General features: G+C 42.9%; 2 protein-coding genes across 2 annotated transcripts in view; one reads left to right on the top strand and one right to left on the bottom strand.

Moving 5' to 3' along the window:
* LOC119214173 (regulator of microtubule dynamics protein 2) overlaps positions 1-19979 on the bottom strand; it is a 93338-nt gene that overhangs the window by 46083 nt on the left and 27276 nt on the right. The gene's annotated exons all lie outside the window — the stretch shown is intronic.
* Positions 14692-19152, top strand: LOC119214523 (cytochrome P450 1B1). Its single transcript, XM_037466332.2, has 3 exons — positions 14692-15422; positions 15547-16554; positions 17675-19152. Exons 2-3 carry the CDS (start codon positions 15557-15559, stop codon positions 18273-18275), a joined length of 1599 nt encoding a protein of 532 aa, XP_037322229.2. The 5' UTR covers positions 14692-15422; positions 15547-15556; the 3' UTR covers positions 18276-19152.

Raw genomic sequence — 19979 nt, 5'->3', positions numbered from 1 at the left:
AATTAGGAAACTTGTTGAATCAGCTCTACAAACTAATGTAATAGCTGATGAACTTACTCATCCTCAAGAATGAGTAGCCTGCAGTAAATGAGTGGGTTTGTGTGTGTGTGTGGGTGTGAGATCTAACCCACAGCACTCACAGTTACAGATACAGATTCTAGGTTACGTCACTGTATCCCATAGGTGAAATGTTCCGTCTGACTGGAGGAGGACAGGCTGGGACAGGTGAATGGACAAGGTGCAGAAGCTTTGATGCCTCTCTCTGACACACGCAAGGAAAACCACAACACAGGCACGACTTGTTGCTACCAAAATTATAATGTCCTTTGGAAAGCAATTTAATCTCTTGTTATATGTCAGCTCTGGAAACCCAGCATTTTTCTATTCATGAAAAATGACGGTTCAAAGTTAATTTCACATCCACGGTGTAGTATACACCAAATCAGCTACAATTTTAGTTCTAAATAGGCTTGTGGGAGATGCATTTTCTAAAAGTCTGCAATTATTTCCCTGTGTGATCACAACATCTACTGTTGAAAAACTCTGCTGGGGCAGTTACAAAGCTCAGGCTCAATTGATAACAGCTTTAGACAACTGCCAACTTATGTTCTGTGATACAGAATTTGGTTATTCAGGCTCTGCAGCTTTCACTTCCACTTTCTGGGCCCACTCTGAAATCCAATGGTTTCATTGCTCCCGGGGGTCCGGCCTCCCCAGTCCTAAGCAGTAGACGCTCAACGAGGAAGAACCTAAGAACCCAGACAGTGTCCAAGCTCCCCAATTAACAGAGAAGACCAGGGCAGCTTCTATAAAAATAGGGCCTTAGAATGGACCAGTCCGGCTTGATGGTGTCAATGAGGTCCAGCAAGAAAAGAGACAAGTCCTTGGTCCGATGCAAGTAGAAGATCATTTGTAATTTTCACCAGTGCTGTTTCTGTGCTATGATGCACTCAAAATCCTGACTGGAAATTGTTCGAACAAAGCATTGTTTTGTAGAAAGTCACATAATTGATTTGCAACAGATTTTTCAAGCATCTTGGAGAGGAAGGGAAGATTAGAAATAGATCTGTAATTACCCTACACCTCTGGAGCTTCTTAAGGAGAGGTTAAATTACAGCTACCTTGAAGTACTGTGGTACATGTCCTGTCAGCATAGAAAGATTCATAATATGATTCATAATAAGACGTGCTAACAGAAGGAAAAACTTCTTAAGCAGCTCAGTCGGAATCAGATCCAAGAGACAAGTAGAAGATCCAGACTTCAGAATTGTAGAGGTCAGTTTATAAAGGTTGATAGAAGAGAAGCAATCCAAGCACCAGGGCTCACTGCTGCATCCAAGGTTCCTACATCCAAGGACAGGTCGGCACTGGTTGAAGGGAGGAGACCATCAATTTTCTCTTTGATAGTCAGAATCTTATCATTGAAGTTCATGAAGTCATTGCTCCTGAGGTCCAAAGGAATGCAAAGTTCTTATGAAAGAAATTGAGGTAATGAACAAAATAAGGTAACCAACAAAATAAAGCATTCAAAGTTAAGACAGGGAAAATGTATTGCTCATTACATAACATAGAACATTGATGTTTGTTGCCCCTTACTTTCCTTGTATATACTTTTTTATTTGTTTATACATTTGCTCATGGTTTACACTGGATATTATCCAGTGTACAACCCAATTAAGTCCCCCTTTTCCTTGCACCCAGTGATTGGATCATGATGTGCAAACGCATGGACAAGAGAGAACAGATGGTGTAAAGCTGCTTGAGTCTGAATGCACCGCTGCAGACACTTTCCATTAGAAGCTTTCTTTTGCTTTGTTGACTTGACACGGCCAGTCTGTCAATAGCTGACGTCTAAAAAAGGCTTCCAGATGGAGGGTCTGGTGTTGACGTGAAGGAGACATGACTCGATATGGATTCTGTGTGTCATCCCTGCCTGTCCTTGTTCACTGTGAGATCATCCACCCATCACCTCCGATGTGTGAGTGGCATTAAGAGTCATGAAGGAGAAGGCTGTTTTCACTTGTCTCTACTCCACAGCAGACATACACTGCTTAAAGCAAATTTCAATGATTGAATCTTATTGGAAAGAGTATCCTCGCAGTTAGAACTATTTATACAGATGCTAAGTCTAAACTAATAAACACCTCAGTTTCTGTTCACTGTGCCACGTATTTGTGATGGTACATGCGGCTGTCACAGACATTTTCTATTAATTATATAGAACGTATTTACGTTATACACACACAATAACAAGTGCTGTGATACTCCCATGATAATATAATATGTCTTGGTTGTATACCATCAATTTCCTCTAAAGGCAAATTCATGGATTAATGGAGGGATCAGATCTGTAGTCCATCAGAAAAACTAGTTAGAAACTAACCACTCGGAAAACATACAAAATAATACAATTAATTGAAATGATAATCAGGATAGTTCATTTACATTTATCGTTGGGCTGATGCTTTAATTCAACAGGACTTGCTATAAGTGCATTCAACCAAGAGGGTACTGTGATGGTATCCTATGATCTGACAGTACCAAGAACAACAAGAATAAAGCAAGTACAATTTCTCCAAGAAATAAATCAGTCATCCGTTTAGTTATTCAGTTTATGTCAAACCAATGTAAAAAAAGAAAAGAGTTTGTGGTGATTTGGAGTCCTGTTTCTCATGCACCCATTGCCTCAGGCAGTAGTACTTCATGGCTTATGTCATTACATAATTGGATCAAGTGGATTTAGTTTCCACGAAAATTAAAGCAACCAGACTCCAAACTACTCCAACCAGTTTCCATTAACAAACCACTGCAAACACTGCATAGTTCACACTGACAGTACGACCGTGACATCGATGTTAGAGCTACAGCACATACATGTAAGACAGAGACATTTTTAAGGATAGCCTTACATCTAATGACTCGGTGGACGTAACAAGATGTTTGGTGGTGCTGGTGAATAACATTCCATGGCGAACATGGTGGAGATTTCCTTTGCAGGCCTCTCAGCTGATAAGGGCTGGTGACTGACGGCTCCCGGGGGGGGGGGACTGATAGCCAGACCCGTCTCTTATCCCACCTGGCTGAGAGGAACGGGACCTTTGACCCAGCCCACTGAGGCTCAACAGAACCTCTGTTGTCAGCACCAAGGCACAAGAAAGGGGCCTGTCAAACAACAGCCACGAGGACAGGTACACCTGTGTCTGCGTAGCTAAAGATGTGGGTAGAGGTGCAGTCTGATGGTTTCTTGCTAGAGTAGATCCAATGATTGGCTGCCCTATGGCTCACTGAGTTTGCACATCACACTATGCCATTGATAACAAACTATTACAGCAGGTAGTTCTGGAAGCACGGGTCCTATGAGAAGGCATGGCGTAGTGAGGGAAATGAAAAATAGGAAAAATTGGAAACTTGCACTACCTACTAATATCTTTCAGCTCAGTGTTTTGGTTTTACGACAAGCAACTTTACTCTGGTTGTTCCCCCCAAACATTTTCAGTAAACAAAGCTCTCATAAACCCGTAGAGTTAAATCTAACCCAGTGAATCTTGTTGCTACAGTGCTGAAATATTTGCTTCAGCAGTTGGTGGGATTCCAGACCATAGCTGAAAGTAAATATTGGATTTATGATGGTCTGCTCCAAATAAATGCGGAAATATGCCTGCTAGATGTGTCAATGATAACTCACACAACTCTTTGCACGTTGGTATACAGTTTCAGCTACTTTCAATATCCAATTTACCATCATTTCTGCCTGAAACTAACTACAAAATGGGGGCATGACAACATGAAATCACAACCAGGCCAACATCCACACAGGCAAAGATTGTGATCTTTGAGAATCTCTCCTCGTGTAGTTGTGAATGTTGTTAACCTGAGGGTACATGAAGTGATTTTGGGACCTAGAGCATTTTCCATGAATAAGGAATGGTGAGTAAGGTGGTAATGATGTGTTGGGACTTGGATGAGGGCTGGTGTTGTGTGATCTACACTACAGAGATCCTAGACTATGGTTACATTCCTGGAATGGTGTTGATGACTCAAAGTGGGGACAACGTGTTCGGAGTACAGGTAATTGTCAGGTTTTATTGCCTAATCCTAGCACGGGATTATCTTTCTCATGACATGTGTTTGTGCGATATGCGTAAATATGAATGTCGTATCAGCCTTGGTTTTGTTGTGTTATTACACATGCGGACTGATCTTACTGCATACCTCTCCCTACACCTCTGTACACAGATACACAGAATACTGAGATTATACCAAAAGTCAGCACCAACGAGAGGGCAGAGGGGCTTTTTTTGTCTCATATCCGAGACCAGGAAGCTGTGAATGGTTTGCTAAAAAGAGACAGACAAAATGGCACCATACCCTACCTGGCCTGACATCTATTATTAATCCAAACATCAAAGCTACACATCAGGTCCAATTGTGCAAACACAATGGCAGCCACCAGCAAATGCATCAGCGTTAAAAATAGAAGCGAGGAACATCACGTACGCAGATAATTATATTTTAGGTGCATTGTTTTATTCCTCAGAGTGGGACAGAAATCCCTTTAATGCACCTAAATGCTTTTTAAAAATACTCTATCCGTTGTGGTGACATTGTTGTGTGTCGGTAGAGTCACGTCATACTTAAGTGGGCTCTATTCCAACTTGTTTGTTGTCGAGCTTTGCAATAAATTACCTCCATAGACCATATGAAATAAACTTAAATGTGCTTTTTGAGCATTCATTCTGCATCCGTGACCTTTGACCTTTTGTATCTTCTCTCTCAGGTTCATCTTTGGTGGGTTGAAGAAGGAAAGTAGCAGATGTTGACACCAATTACCAACGAGTAAACAGAGGAAAACAAAGAACTGTCACTAAGATCAGAGGTACGTGTCAAATTCAGCACACGCATGTCAACACCAAAAAAGGACTGGCAGGGCGTACACAACACAATGGGAAGCTCCCCGTGCCACCAACAGTAGTCCGGTAATTACCAAACACTTATTTCGGGTTAGGAGGAGGCCTGGCTCGAGTGCGGCTGAAAAGGCATCGATCGAAAAGGTTTCATTTAAGTGGCAGCTCGTAATGAAGCATCACAAGTCTTCAAATTTGGACGTGAAATGAGACCAGATTATTGTTAATAGTGAGGTATACCCTGCTGAAAAGTAACTGCAGTCAACAACTGTTTGCTATTAAAACTAGAAAAGGCAGGTAGGCACACACGGCCAACCAGAGATCAATGAGCACATCAACTACGTTCATTTCGTGTGGCTGTATTCAAGAAACCAGTGTGTCACATGTGTACAGTTACAAGCCTCAAAGGGTAGAAGTAGTTCAAATCTCTTGTGATTCAAAGCAAACAGCAGTTCAGGGAAACCGAATGGCCACATTCATTTTGAAATGCTGTATTTTTCACATGACACAACTATTTCTCATATATAGTAATGAGGTGTTATGAAGTGTACACAACACAATAGTGCAAAACTCACTCGAGAAGTGGAACATGGAAATGCTCGAGGTTGGAGTTCTTTTCCACATAAATGTCCGCAAGAAGTGATCAATCAAACACAATCAGCATAAATCAGGACAGATGCGAAAGGACAAATCTTTATCAAAGATACGATTCTGTTTTTTGACACTACTACACGACAACACATTGGAGACTCATTAAGGCCACAGCTAGATATTCCTGAAACATATCACTTTAATATGCAGGAAGGAGACAGACAGCTGTCAGACACAGTTTCCGTGCCTAAAGGGCCTTCACAAACAGCTGGTGATCATTTAGTCAAGTTTCTAAATGCTTGGTTGCCATTCCTTCTGAGCACATCCTTGTAACATGAGGTGTGTCTAGACAGTATCAGTATGCAAAAACTGTGAGCATTGACAATCATGATCTACACATCCCAATGCCTTTTCATTATGCTACACAGCTGTCCTGTGAGACCTTTTAAATAACAATCAAATGATGCCACTTTTCCGCAGTGTTCCACACTGTTTCGTCCATTTCTGCATACTGTTCTTCTGTTCACTTTGATATGTAATGCTGCCTGAGAATAAGCATTCATCTCCTCTTACTTTTGTATTGTCCTGAGTATGCCAGGAACACCCATTCAGCTTTGTCCCGCTGAGCTGAGTTTGTCGAGGGCTTTCAGCGCAATCTGGATACCTGTGCCAGCTCACTGTTTATCTGATGCAAGAGACTCTAATAGCTACTTCTGAGAGATCCTTCATTAGATATTGCGCTGCGCTGAGAATCCTCCCCTCCCTTGCTTGATCTTTTCGTGAGAAGACGGTGCAACAGAGAGCTGTTCGCACGTGATGGTTGCACTGCAATAATACCTTTTCGACAGCTCATCTTACCCCTGAACAACCTCGTCTGCTCTATGCCAAGTCCTGCTATTCATAAAGCACATGGCTGGAAAAGTATCGAGTAAAACAGAAAATCACACAGTATACATTTAGTCATTGATCTATATTAAAATGTTATAATATTACAACTCCAAAGGGTGGGCATTTGTGTGTCCTGGATACATGTGTGCCAGCACGAGTCGGTAGGTCACACAGCATCGCGTGCTTCTGCCGCTTCAACCTTGTCCATCCAGTTCTAGGTATTCCATTCAGTCTTGACACACACACACACACTTGCCTGGAACAAACAGGAATGTAAATGACAAAGAAAGTTATGCCAAGTAAAAACAAAGACACACAGTGCAGGATGCAGAGACTTTTGTGAATGGTAAAGGCCTTTCTGCCATACCATTCATAAATTCTGAGCAGACTGACTGCTCCGAGGGATCAACGGACCAAACTGCAATGCTATAGTGACATAAGTTACGCTGATCTTTTGGCTGCGATGATTAATAATATATAATAATTTAAAGATAAAATATGTACACAGAGGTTTGCTAAATTCTTCCTTCAAGTTGCAATGAAAAAGTTTCCTGTCCCTGAGAGCCAATCCAAACACAAGAGGAAGCGTACGTTCCTCCAGCTTGTATAGGAGGCTGTCAGTGCACATCAAAGCCACAACTAATCCAGATTGACAGGCCAGCCCCTCGCATCTCTGCAAGAGTACCAAAGCTATGACAGCATTTATTTTTCAGGGAAGTCAGAGTAACAAAACAATCTCACAGAGTCCTGGCGACGCTTGCTAAGCGTTGTTGGTGCCCAGGCAACCAAAGCACCTGCAGTTAATACCGGCGGGGGATATGCAGTGAGGTATTATGGGAAGATGAGTCCGAAACCATGGAGAGGTGTGTTTGAAGGTGTGAAAGTGAGAGAAGAATGGATGGAAGCTCCATGGACAATGGTGCATCAGGGGCCGTGAGAGTTGGCGATCTCTGTCTCTCCAGACAAGAGGGAAGGACTCCATCCGGCCCAATGGAGACACAGCAACGCTAGCATCTCATTAAAAGTTGAGTCTGAGTTATCAGAGCATGTCCGTCTTTGTGCCGTTGACCGTTAGACACAACCAAACAGGGGCTGAGGTCTGGCAACTACATAGACCTGTCAACATACATATAGTCATCAACACCATAGTGTTATCATAGAAATGTATTCTAAATTAGCCAAAGATGGGGAGCACAGGATTCCTCCAGTTTCTGTCTGAAGTTAAAAGCATTACAATTGGGTTACGGTACTTGCAAAGCAAATTCGAAAGAACATTCGGTCAAAGTGCCATTAACTGTTTTCTTCTTTTCTCTCTTTTTCACCTGCGTGAACCAGCACAGTGTACGGAATGAGGATAAAAAGATTTAATAAGATTGAGGGTTCTCTTCCCATTACAAGCCATCATTTGAGAAATTGTTCATACAAAAACATACTCATATTTGTAGTTATGAAATTTCTCTTCTCCAAGAGCGACCGTTGCCTCAGAAAACGACTCGCGGGGACGAAGTGGTTCAGCCGTAACCCGCCCACGCCCTCAAGCTCCTTCGGCCCTCTTCAGATTGATTGTGTGGCCCCGGTGTCACCTTTAGCCCCAACATGTCGAGGAGCTGTGACATTCTGACAATGTTGTGGCAACACGATGAGAACGTCATGCCTCAGAGATCCGCCGCCAGTGTCTCCCAGTCGGTTTGGCGTCTTTGTGTGTGTGTGTGTGTGTGGGGGGGGGGGGGGGGGGGGGGGGGGTTTGCGTGTGAGAGAGAGACCGTTCCCTCCCAACACAACAGGGGACTGTCACGCTTTATGGGCTATTTATTTAGCGGGGGCCTTTTGTCATATAGGGGCCTACTCACCACTATTCTATCAAGGCATCAACTCCCACAGACATCTGGGGCCTACAGTCTGACCTTGAAGTCTTCGGAACGCAGATATGCCAGATCAGATTGAACTTTGAACGAATTAGTTAAGTTACAGATGATGTTAAAAACGACAAGGAAGTGGTTATAAAAAGTGATTCAGTTCTTAAAATTGAAAATATGAGTTGCTTGGTTTCTTCTTGGTGCTGGAAAGTCCCAACTAAGTCACATCTAAAGTTAAAAGGGCAAAGACCAGGTTAAAAGTTGCTCCTTGTACCTTGTATTGTATCGCAAGTGATTCTATTTCTCTGCTTATAAAGATGTGTCATCCAAGTCTCAATTAAGCAAACATTTTAGAACATTTGTCAAAATCCGTCTTACTTCCAACAGACACTTGTCCAGTGTTGCAGTATAATCGGTCGCTCTGTTTGCTCATTCCCAAATGCTTCAACAGAGCAGCATTGCATGCAATGCTTTCCTTCATCTCTGAGTCTGAGGATGTGCGTAAAAAACAAACAACGCCCAGCATAGAGTCCGTCCACTGTGCTGTTTCCTCCTTGACGTTTATATCCAGGATGTCTGGTAGGAGAAGAGCCGTCAGAACGAAAACTCCGGTGAGCGAGAGCATGCAGTGTGAAGAACAGCTTTAGTCCCGCGAACCTCTGAAGCCCCGAATGGAGGCAAACACCGATATGTGGAGAAACAGCTCAGAGGTCAGTACCGCAGACGAGTCCCCTCTCTCTCGTTAGACAACACATTCAAGACTTTCAAAAAGGAAGTAACATCTTCTCCGTGTAAACAAACGCACACCATGCAACATTCACAAGTGTCAGATCGTCCCACATTTGTGGCTGGGCATTTTATACACCCTGTTTTCACATGACTGGCAAAATAAGTCACAGTTTAATGCTTCAGAGGACTGATGCAGGGTTTGTTTGGGGTTTTCCAGCCATGAAGACGAAAACATAAGACAGCAATTTGTAATGTGATACAAACACTGAATGCGTACGCACAATTGGCACATTGTGTCTTTCATATCAGGAGATTCTACTAAAACTACTCATTATCAACATTGTAATTCCAGAGTCAATGTTAGTTTAACAAGGGATTATTAGCCTGTGTAAACTGCTGTATGAAATCTTTCCAAAGTCTCACAATGTCATCTAAGTTATCTTTGATTTGAGTGCTGAAGAAGTTCAGTTTTAACTGTAAGCCCTTGGTTTTTACTGCCTGTGGCAAGATGGATTCTTATGTATCATCTGAAGAGTTCTCCATCCTGAGATGGTGTTACACCTCGACTTCTCTACTCTCATCACGCCTCCCTACGCTCTATTTCTTTGAGTGTTGCTGCTTTGGTGGATCGGAGTTCGGGCCTCGGACGCGACGCAGCACCTCGCGTGACACCCACCTCCGCCCATGGCGCATGACTGTCCGTCATCATTACTTCCTTGTAAAAACACGGAAGACGGGCCCACGGAGGGGGTCTCAGAGGAGAGGCCTCGTTCCCTTTAAGCGCTGCTTCACCTTCGACCTCTCACAGGGGGAGAGAGATAAACACAAGGGGGGAGACAACTAAGCTTCAGTGACTTTTAATGACAGAGCTGGTTAGGGTTAGAATAGCAACACTGTCCTCCTGCAGAGATCAGATCAGATCAGGGCTCATCAGGCACGGGGAGGAGAAGCCAGGAGGTGCTCAGCTTCTTGCTGCATTTGTCTATATGTGCGGTGGAATTTTGTGTGTTTACGTGAGCCCAGTGTGCATGAACATCAGAGGTTGAGTTTCCTTTGATAAGCACACCGCTGCAGCGGTTTGGGACTGAACTCACAAATGGAAAAAATAATCTATTCTCTACTCTTTATTATTTAAATGTGAGGTCCTGATCACACTTGTCTTCGACTTTGGTTTCCACGTAATCCTCGGTTCATTCATTTAACACAGCAATCTGCAAAGACAAAATGTTTCCGCCTTCATCAAAGCTATTCAGAGTCTATTCATTGGTTATTTTCCATGGGCTTCCTGTCAGTCTCTTCAATTAGGCCAATAAAAACAAAGACCGATGACAACCGTTACAAGGAAAGGAGCAGGCAAAGCATTTCTGAGTTGGCGTGGATTTGAAAGCGCAGTCATGCGGCTGAACACGTGATAAGCCTCCCATTCTTTACAAAGAAGTGCAAACAGTTCAACTGGACTCCACAGACCCCTGAAAAGGTTTTAGTCCAAAGGGACAAAACAAAACTTCGACATGCACGCCAATTCAGAATTCGGGGGGAAAATGCCCTTTTAGTGTGAGAATGGTGGGGAGACGCCTTCACGGGCTGCTGACTACGCTTTGGCGAGGGCCTCCTACTTGGCCAGACAAAAAAAAAAAAAAAAAAGACCATACAGATAGAGGTACCTCAATGAGCACTTAGTTTATGTGCAAGGCCATTAGGGTTGTTGAAACACTCATTAGCATCATTCTCATGAACATAAATGGTCGGCCTTTTTTTTCTTTCTTCAGCGTCCCTAATGAAAAGAAAAATAGAGGATTTGCGGACTTCTGGGAATCATTGGGCTGAGCATCCGGGGGAGTTGTTGTGGGACAGTTTGACATTTGGAGTCACTGGGGTCATTCAGTCGTAATGAGGCGCTCGCGGTCAGACCAAAGTAAAAGCCTCTGCCCCGGCGTTCAACTCTCCCTGATTCACCGCCATGCCGGATGACAGTTGGATTCGGTGGTAGTCAGACCAATCACACGGCGGCAGGTTGATTCATCTCCAATGGAAAGCAATTAACAAGACGGGCCACACGGACATACCCCGCGTGTGTGTGTGTGTGTGTCTGTGCGTGTCTCTCTGTGTTTCTGCGTGTGTGCACTTGTCTAATTGTAGATTTCCTGTCTTTCAAATGTTACAGGTGGCAGAACCAGACAAACGGATGACAAAACTTATGTAAACTCATCATGGTAGAGAGCTCTTTACTTGGAGCACGGATCGCTGTGCCAAGCAGCACCATGAATGAACTCATTATACACTGTATTTGTAGCTTTCCTTTCACATCCCGGATCCTTTTGGGCTCTTTTTGTCTGCGTCTTTAGCCACTTACTGTTGTGCGGTATGCTGTCGAGTATGGTGGAGTATAGCAGTTAGCAAGGTATGCTAACATTTGTATGCCAACAGGTATGAGGTCACTTTCATGTAGTTCAAAGCAGTTAAATTGATTTTTGTTTTGGCCACTCTGGAGGAGCGGAACAACAACCTGATATTGTTGTTACCGTATAAAGTTTGAGGCTAACATTCTAGCAAATAACAGCCTACTTTCAGAGTGCCTTTCAGGCTCGTTGTCATATCTAAGTCCAAGTTGTAGTCTCTATTTACCTGTTGTTTAGTCTTTACTAACTTACTAAAGTCAGTTCAGTCAGTTCAGTGGTAATGTGTTTATTGTATTTGTGCAAGCCCATTTAGGCTTGTTTTTATGTTAAATTAAAGTGCACATCCAAATGAATAAATTTCTTATTTGTTTTTTTAAACTTATGTCTTAAAACCACCTTTTTGTGGGTAGCATTCATTGACGGCCCATAAATGTGACCGTGTCATTTGGATGCTTGGGTTAGGGTTAAAAGGAAAGCTGGATCACATCGTAGTGGGCTACCAGCTCTGTTCTGTGCCAAACCCTGACTGACACACTGAGGTCGACCTGTATTTAGTGAAGTTGTCAGCGGCTTTCCCTCCGGTTGTCGCCCCTGTGATGAAGCACATGTGCGTGACTGCTCTGCCTTTTAGAATAGCCTTGGGCAGTCCCTTGTGGTTCAGAGCATTGATTCACAGAATAAGATAAGCCCCGTAAGTGCTGTAAAAGACGCGCAGCTCTTCTGAAGTCCTGTGCTTGCTCCCACCAATTACAGGCATAAATCAAAGTAATGGCCCCTTTCATTTATCCTTCTTGTTTGCAGATAACGTGACTTCCTAATAGGGCCTGCTCTGATTTCCCCTCTGCGAAACTATGCTCCGAATGTGAGAAATGTTGTTGGAATCGGACGTGATCGCTTCCCCGCCCGGCAAGAACAATGCTACTGTTGCAATGGTGCTGTGTTGCTGTACCTTTACTGTCCGAGCAAATTAGCACCTGTACACACACACACCTTCCTGAGCTCCTCCCTGACTTCCATGTTCACTCACACGCGATGTGAAAATGAGCTGTCAGTCATGCAGAAACGCAGAGTGGTGTTGACAGTAAATGTGCTAGCAGTGAGGAGCTATGGGGTGCCCGGATGTTTTGTGGCTGAAGCCACGTCGCTGCACCTCTGAGGGGATTACCTGCAACGCTCAGCATCCAGATGCAAACAGATGTGGGTTCAAGGATTATATACAGATGGCCATGAAAAATGAATCGAACAAAATGCTGGTTAACAAGAGGCGTCTGGTCATTTCCTTTCAGCAAAAAAACACAGCTAACAAAAAAGTGAAGAAAAGAATACTTGACAGGAGTGAGTCATCCATCTTAAAACTCCTGGGGCTTAACCTCCGGTACTACCCTACAGCACAACCTAATGATAACAAGACATTTAGAAGTGACCATGAATGTTACAATTAAGTTTCATGAACTGAAAACACACTGTAAAAGAGTTAACATTTGCAGATTGGGAGCAGCAAGAAGAGGCCATGCAGGATAAAAGCACACACCCTGCTCTGTGATCTATTTGACTCCAAGCTGCACATCGAGGTGCGTTGAAGAAGAAAATTGAGACCGTTAAACTCGTGTTTATTGAGATCATAAATCAAGTGAGAAGTAATGTCTTTTTCTCGTTGACTCAGCCGTTTTTTCAACCTGACAATTCACACCCCTTCCGATCAAGATCAGAACAAGAGGTGACCACCAGTTGAATGTATTTGTTTACAGCCTAACATTAGCTGCCGAACAGGAAGACAGTTTGTGTAAACAAGATAAATGCAATTAAATATAAATTTACCTGCAGTTTCTCACCAGTCAATGAATTATTAGTTAGAGGTGATTGTTTCTTTGTCACAGATTTACTAAAGAAATACACAAAGACCATGTGGAATAAAAAGACAGAGAGATCTGCTAGTTTGGTCTAATAACTGTAGGCAGGCATTAAGGAGGCTGCAGGAGTTTTAATTCTCTAGTTCCCCTCCACGGATCCAGCAATTACTGGAATAATGCAAGAACGCAGGTTAGTTGAGGAGAGGACAACTGGAGTGTCAAGACTCAGTAAGTGTCTTTATATTCAGCTGACCTAGTAAAATACATATAATTGGATTTGGTAGTTAATCATTTATGATAATATGGGTATATTTTAATTTAAATGAAAAATTAGTAATAATCGACTGCTACCAATCTTCATTAAAAGACCAATTGTCACCGTTAATAATTAATATTACTATTAAATGATGAATATGCTTTTCAAAACATGAATTTGTTACTGCCAAAAAATCCATAGGTTATGAAGATATTATACAGGTCCAAATATATCATTACGTTCATGCTCATCATGCAATAGTCCTCTGGGAGGTTTTCCCATGTTGTATCAAAACGCACAATTAGTAGCAGCAACAACATCTGTAGTTTGTGTTTACAAACTTGAAGAAGAGAATAACATTGCTGGAATTATTTGAGCCGCTGTCTGCGGTGCTGAAGCAGAATCCCCAAATCATATCACATCCACACCAGACCTCTCAGCCCAGAGGCCCGAGGAGAGCAGGATGAGAGGAGACCTCAAACACACACATGAACTGCTGTGTGCGTACTAGAACTATGAGTCAGGTCAGTCGCCCAATAAGAGAGGGTGGAGAGTAACAACTATTATCATCCAGCCTTGACTGGGGCATTATGGACTCTATTTAGTTTTATAATACAAATAGCACTGATAATATTCATACTAAATATATATGTATATATATCAACAATAATTATTATAATGCCATAACGACTGCGTTCCGCAGGAACCATTGTGTCGTTCAGTATGCTTGTTAATTAGGGGGAATTAATGAGTTCCAGCACAGGGCTCGTCTCCCCCTGGTGGCTTGATAGGAAAGCGCACCTTCAATTACGATTTCATTCAAGCTCTCTAGACTGTCATCACAGGAAATACTGCAGTTTGCCAGTGTGTCATGGGCTTGTCTTTCTATTTATGCCAGCAAATAAATGCATTTGAGGAAGTCTCTCCACACACACGTATACACACGCACACGCACACACACACACACACACACACACAATAGGCTAAAGCCTCACAAGAATAAGATAAGACAGACTTTAATATGAGTTAAACGTTTTATGAGCAAGGTGATATTGTGCTGGCTTCCAGCTTAGCATTTCTTTAGTTTGATCTCCGTCAGGTGTCACCTTCCCTCAGCCTGCGGAGCCCGTTGTTAAGGGTTTTTATTCCAAGCCTTGCTTTCAAGCAGTGAAGGAACATGTATTTATAAGGCGCATAATAATAAGATAATATGAATAATAATACAAACGATTATTATCAATGGTTTTGGCATTGTTTAAACAAATAAGTTGCACATAGCAAAACCGATACTGAAATATGGCATCAATAATAACCCCGTCCAATATCACCAACAAATCAAAAGAATAAATGATAATGATAACAACAACGACGACAACAACAACAGTTTGTTATTTACAAATGGATCATGGTAGATATCCCTTTTGTTTTTTCGTTATAAAAAGAGAATTCAACCCCTTCAGTTGACTTTTTCCCCCCTCAACTTCAAGTCCACAAGTCCGACACCAACTTGTTGCTTGTAAGTATCACACCAAGGCAGGGAGGAGGAGAGGGAAGGAGGAAAGAGGTGGGTGGAGGAGGTGGTGATGGTGGGAGTGTGGGTTGACACCCTTTGAAACAAACCTGCCCACTGTGACAAAGCCAGGACACAACCCAATGTTGACGGCCGTGTCGGGGATTCATCAGTTCACTTGTTGGCGTTGGCACACATCGTACTGGGGAGCAGGGGGTGCGCGCACGCACACCGCATTACGGCCGCACACTTGACTATTTGCATCAAGTTGGTGCATAAGGAATATCATTTTAGCTCTATAAAAATATATACTTTTCTTTTGGTTAGAAATGTAGTCTTTACATTCAATTCACGGACACAGTTGAATTCGTATTTCGGAACAGAAACCGCTGGAAATATATTGGATACATTATAAAGCCTGCACAGACGACATAAAAAGGTATTTGATCACATTCTGATTTAACTGAATTTATTCTGGTATTGCTTGCACACGCCTCCATCCTATACGCATATATGCGAACTTAGTTATTAAAGTTTAATCTCACTAACGTATTCTCCTGCAGGATCCCCATCATGGACGTTAAACGGGATGCAATTAACCCATCAAACGCAAAAGCCGTGTTGCTGGCATGTGTGACTCTGCTGCTCTCCCTCCACCTGTGGCGCTGGCTCCGGGGGCGGCGGTCGAGCCCCGGGCCGCCAGGTCCGCCCGCGTGGCCGTTCGTCGGGAACGCGGCGCAAATTGGCAACGCGCCGCACCTGTATTTTGCGCGCATGGCGAAGAAATACGGCAACGTGTTCCAGATCAAACTGGGCTCGCGGACCGTGGTGGTGCTGAACGGGGACTCCATCAAACAGGCGCTGGTGAAGCAGGGACTTGAATTCGCCGGCAGACCGGACTTCACGTCCTTCAAGTACGTATCCGGCGGAGACAGCCTCGCGTTCGGCACCATCACGGACTGGTGGAAGATGCACCGCAGAGTGGCCCAATCCACCGTCCGCATGTTCTCCACCGGCAACGCCAAGACCAAAAAGGCTTTTGAGCAGCACGTCCTCTGCGAGGTCAAAGAGCTGCTGCAGCTGTTTGTGCAGAAAACCAAGGCGCACCAGTACTTCCAGCCCATGACGGACCTCGTGGTGTCCACGGCCAACATCATGAGCGCGGTGTGCTTTGGGAAAAGGTACTCGAATGACGACGAGGAGTTCCTGCAGGTGGTGGGCAGGAATGACCAATTCACCAAGACGGTGGGGGCAGGGAGCATAGTGGACGTGATGCCCTGGCTCCAGTACTTCCCCAACCCCATCAAAACCATGTTTGAGGACTTCAAGCAGCTCAACTTGGAGTTTCACGCGTTCATTCGAGACAAAGTCATGGAACACAGAAAAATGTTTCAGTCGAGCGTCATCGGAGACATGACGGATGCCTTCATCCAGGCGATGGACCAACTGAGAGACAAATCGGGGATCCCGCCCAAGAAGGACTACGTGACTCCCACAATAGGGGACATATTTGGAGCGAGTCAAGACACCCTGTCGACTGCACTGCAGTGGATCATCCTCTTACTTGTCAAGTAAGCAAACGTTTAGGCTCATGTTTATAGAGCTGTTAGATGCACACGTGCACAAATGATGATGGCCACCACCATCAGATGATCACTCACTCCGCATGCTAAAGCCAGAATATCAGGGTCACTGGGGAAATTTGACACAATGATGAACTGACTTAACATGAAATCATGATGAAATAATCTAGTTTAGGCCTGACAACAAATGCCTGTACATTTCTCCTACGTTTAGACCTTTAGACAAAGATCCATCAGCCCTTCAGTCTTCTGCTTCTCTCTCATCTGACTCCTAAAGAATCTCCTTATATCCATCTGGTCAATTAATTGGATGAAATACTGAGACAATCGTGTTACAAGGGACACTATGACATAGTTTTCACTAGTCGTAACTGACTATAAACATTCTATAGGGAATTATATTCATTTTTTGAAACAACAAGAGAGATAGCAATGCAAAGAATAGAGAGATGTCAAGAGTCATTTCTTCTATCCTGAATGTTATTGTTCATACTCTTGCTCACTGGACAGTTTTTAACAAAATGGCCAGCTAGCTTATCATTAACATAGCCCACTACAATATTCCCTTTTGTTTGCCTCAGGCAAACCTGAATGTGAGCAGGTCACAATCATTAACAACTTACATCCTGTACCGGAACTTACTATTTGAATCTGTGCATCATTTACTTTGAGCTAAACTCCTGGTTGGCTAAGGTTCATTTACAGTTCATATAAAATATTAACTAAATAAAACATTAGTTAATCATGGTGAGGTTAGTTGGAGTGAGACAGCCAGCGCAACAGCCTCCCCAAGGTCCTAGTGCCTGGGGATTATATCTTTAAGTATGATGACAGGTTTTTGGATTGTTATTTGAAGGAGGAGAAAACATACACACCAAAATGCACGCACATATTTAGCATGTTAGAGTTATAAATAACTTTTCCATGTGCGAAACAATAGTTACATTTAATGACATTAGCATTATGTATATATATACATATAAAAAGAATCATACGGTTTTTGTCAGGCAGCTTTCTACAGGTGGCTACTCACATAATATGAAGTGAAAAAAAAGAATAAAGGGTAACCTCTCAATATCCTTAAACGTACTTCTCCACATTAACGCAGGTTCCCCGAGATGCAGGCGCGTCTCCAGCTGGAGGTGGACAAGGTGGTGGACCGCAGCCGGCTGCCTTCCATCGAGGACCAGCAGCATCTGCCTTACGTCATGGCATTCATCTACGAGGTTATGCGCTACACCAGCTTCGTGCCGCTCACCATCCCCCATTCCACCACCATGGACACCTCCATCATGGGCTACAGCATCCCAAAGGACACTGTCGTTTTTGTCAACCAGCGATCCATCAACCACGACCCGGCTCGGTGGGTCCTACCGGAGACCTTTGACCCCCAGCGCTTCCTGACCCCGGACGGAGAGCTGAACAAGGACCTCGTCAGCAGCGTGCTCATTTTCTCCCTGGGCAAGCGGCGGTGCATCGGCGAGGAGCTGTCCAAGCTGCAGCTGTTCCTCTTCACCACCCTTTTAGCCCACCAGTGTCACATCACCGTGGACCCGGCCAAGCCGGTCAAGTTGGACTTCAACTATGGCCTGACTCTGAAACCGCATGCATATTCCATAGCAGTGACTCTGCGTGATGATCTGAGGCTGCTGGTTGCAGCTGGAGGTCAAGCTGTCTGTGACGAGGTCATGAAGCCCAGCCCTCAATAAGCTCCTAAACAGAAAAACAAAACAAAACTATACTGTAATAATACAATCAATATTTTTGCTGTGAAATCAACAGAAACTATATCAACAAAATGTCAGCTTTTCAATGTGGCCGCCATTTTATTAACGACAAACGAGATGTGTTTTGAGATTTGAAAGGTTGAACAATCAAAACTCAAGAAATTTATTAAACATAAGTAATGTCGGACTCGCAACCGAAGTAGTGATACTGTGTAAAACAGGCAAATAAGCTCAGCCCTTTAGTCCAATGTCTGCTAACATAAAATGCCATTAGTATATATAGTGTAATAGCTTACTCAGGAATATGGCCTATGACATGTCTAATAGTATTTTAAACAGAGGGCAAAGTAGCATCAGGGTACGCCAACAGACCTAATTTGAGAACTGCTGTCTAATGCAAGTATGAAACGACACATGTCACATTGTTGTTATTTAGCCATTTCTCTCTTTTGTTTTGTTACAATTGAGGTATTTGTGTAAATTAAAATGTTGTAGAATGCTGCTATTTAAAGAAAACATTTAAACTATTTGTATTTCCATTCTCAAGATGCCAGTAACCATGTGCCTTCTTCTTCTTCTTGTTTTTATTTGCAGACATATTCATGTTGTCACACTGGGGGAGAATATTGAATTTATTCTGTAGACTTATTGAAACGCTGCTTCAGCACGAGAGACTAATGCACTGAGACGTGGATTTGTTGGCTTCCCGCCGAAGAGTATTGGAATAACGTAATATGAATGAATTTTTGAAAATATAATCTTAGTGAAATGTATGGCATAGTTCAGTGTGTAAGATCAGTAATGAATTGCATAAGCTGTGTTTCCTTTTTTTCTTAATAAACCAAAATTATACACTGTATATATGTATAGATGTGTATGTATCTATTGGTCAATGTTTTACTATACAATGAGAGTGAGTTTGTCAAAGTACAGCATATGAAAATGTCAAAGAAAACTAAAGAAATTCAGACAAAATTCAAAACGGCCAACTCTATGTTTATTTCCTTAATTACTTTTTTAAGGCTACATGTGATACATGTGCCTAGCTAATTGAGTGCAACTTGGTCAAAAAATACTGCGTGAATTGCCTCGTCAAAATGTAATACGGGGGTACATGTAATACTACATTAAGGACTTTAAATGTGTGTAGCATGTTCAGTTTGGTTTCAAGCATTTGAAACCACCCAAAAAGGGCCTGTTTTCTTTTTTTTGACAAAACAACCAACCGTTTAATCACAAACTTTTTATCCCAAAGGTATCTAGGTCGGTCAAGGTCAAACGTACAGTGATAGTTGCTTTGTATTGCAACTCTGAAGAATTACAAGCATATCAGATAACCAAAATTTGGCATTTTTAGACCCTTAAATTATCCTTCATTGCTTATGGTAAAGGATGTGTCGCCAAGGGCGACGCCGTTCCAAGCAACATCAAAAGCTTCAGGTTATTTGTTCATGGCGAACGATCGACATTCACGTAGCCGCCACGTTTACAGCCCTTTAACGTATCCTTACAACCCGCACCCTCAACCAAAATGTTTCAAGGTGCTCTAACAAAATTTGAGAGTGATCTGATTAATCTGTGATGAGGAGGATGTGCAAGTGCGCAACCTCGCTTTTACTAAAATTCTAAATTGTCATATTAATGTCCTCATGATCAGAATGTTATGACAAGTAGGACATTTGGAGC

The sequence above is a fragment of the Pungitius pungitius genome, chromosome 13, assembly GCF_949316345.1.
Source record: "Pungitius pungitius chromosome 13, fPunPun2.1, whole genome shotgun sequence".
In the NCBI taxonomy this organism is placed as follows: Eukaryota; Metazoa; Chordata; class Actinopteri; order Perciformes; family Gasterosteidae; genus Pungitius; species Pungitius pungitius.
The sequence above is the reverse complement of the archived record's forward strand: the minus strand, read 5'-3'. Positions and strand labels throughout refer to the sequence as shown.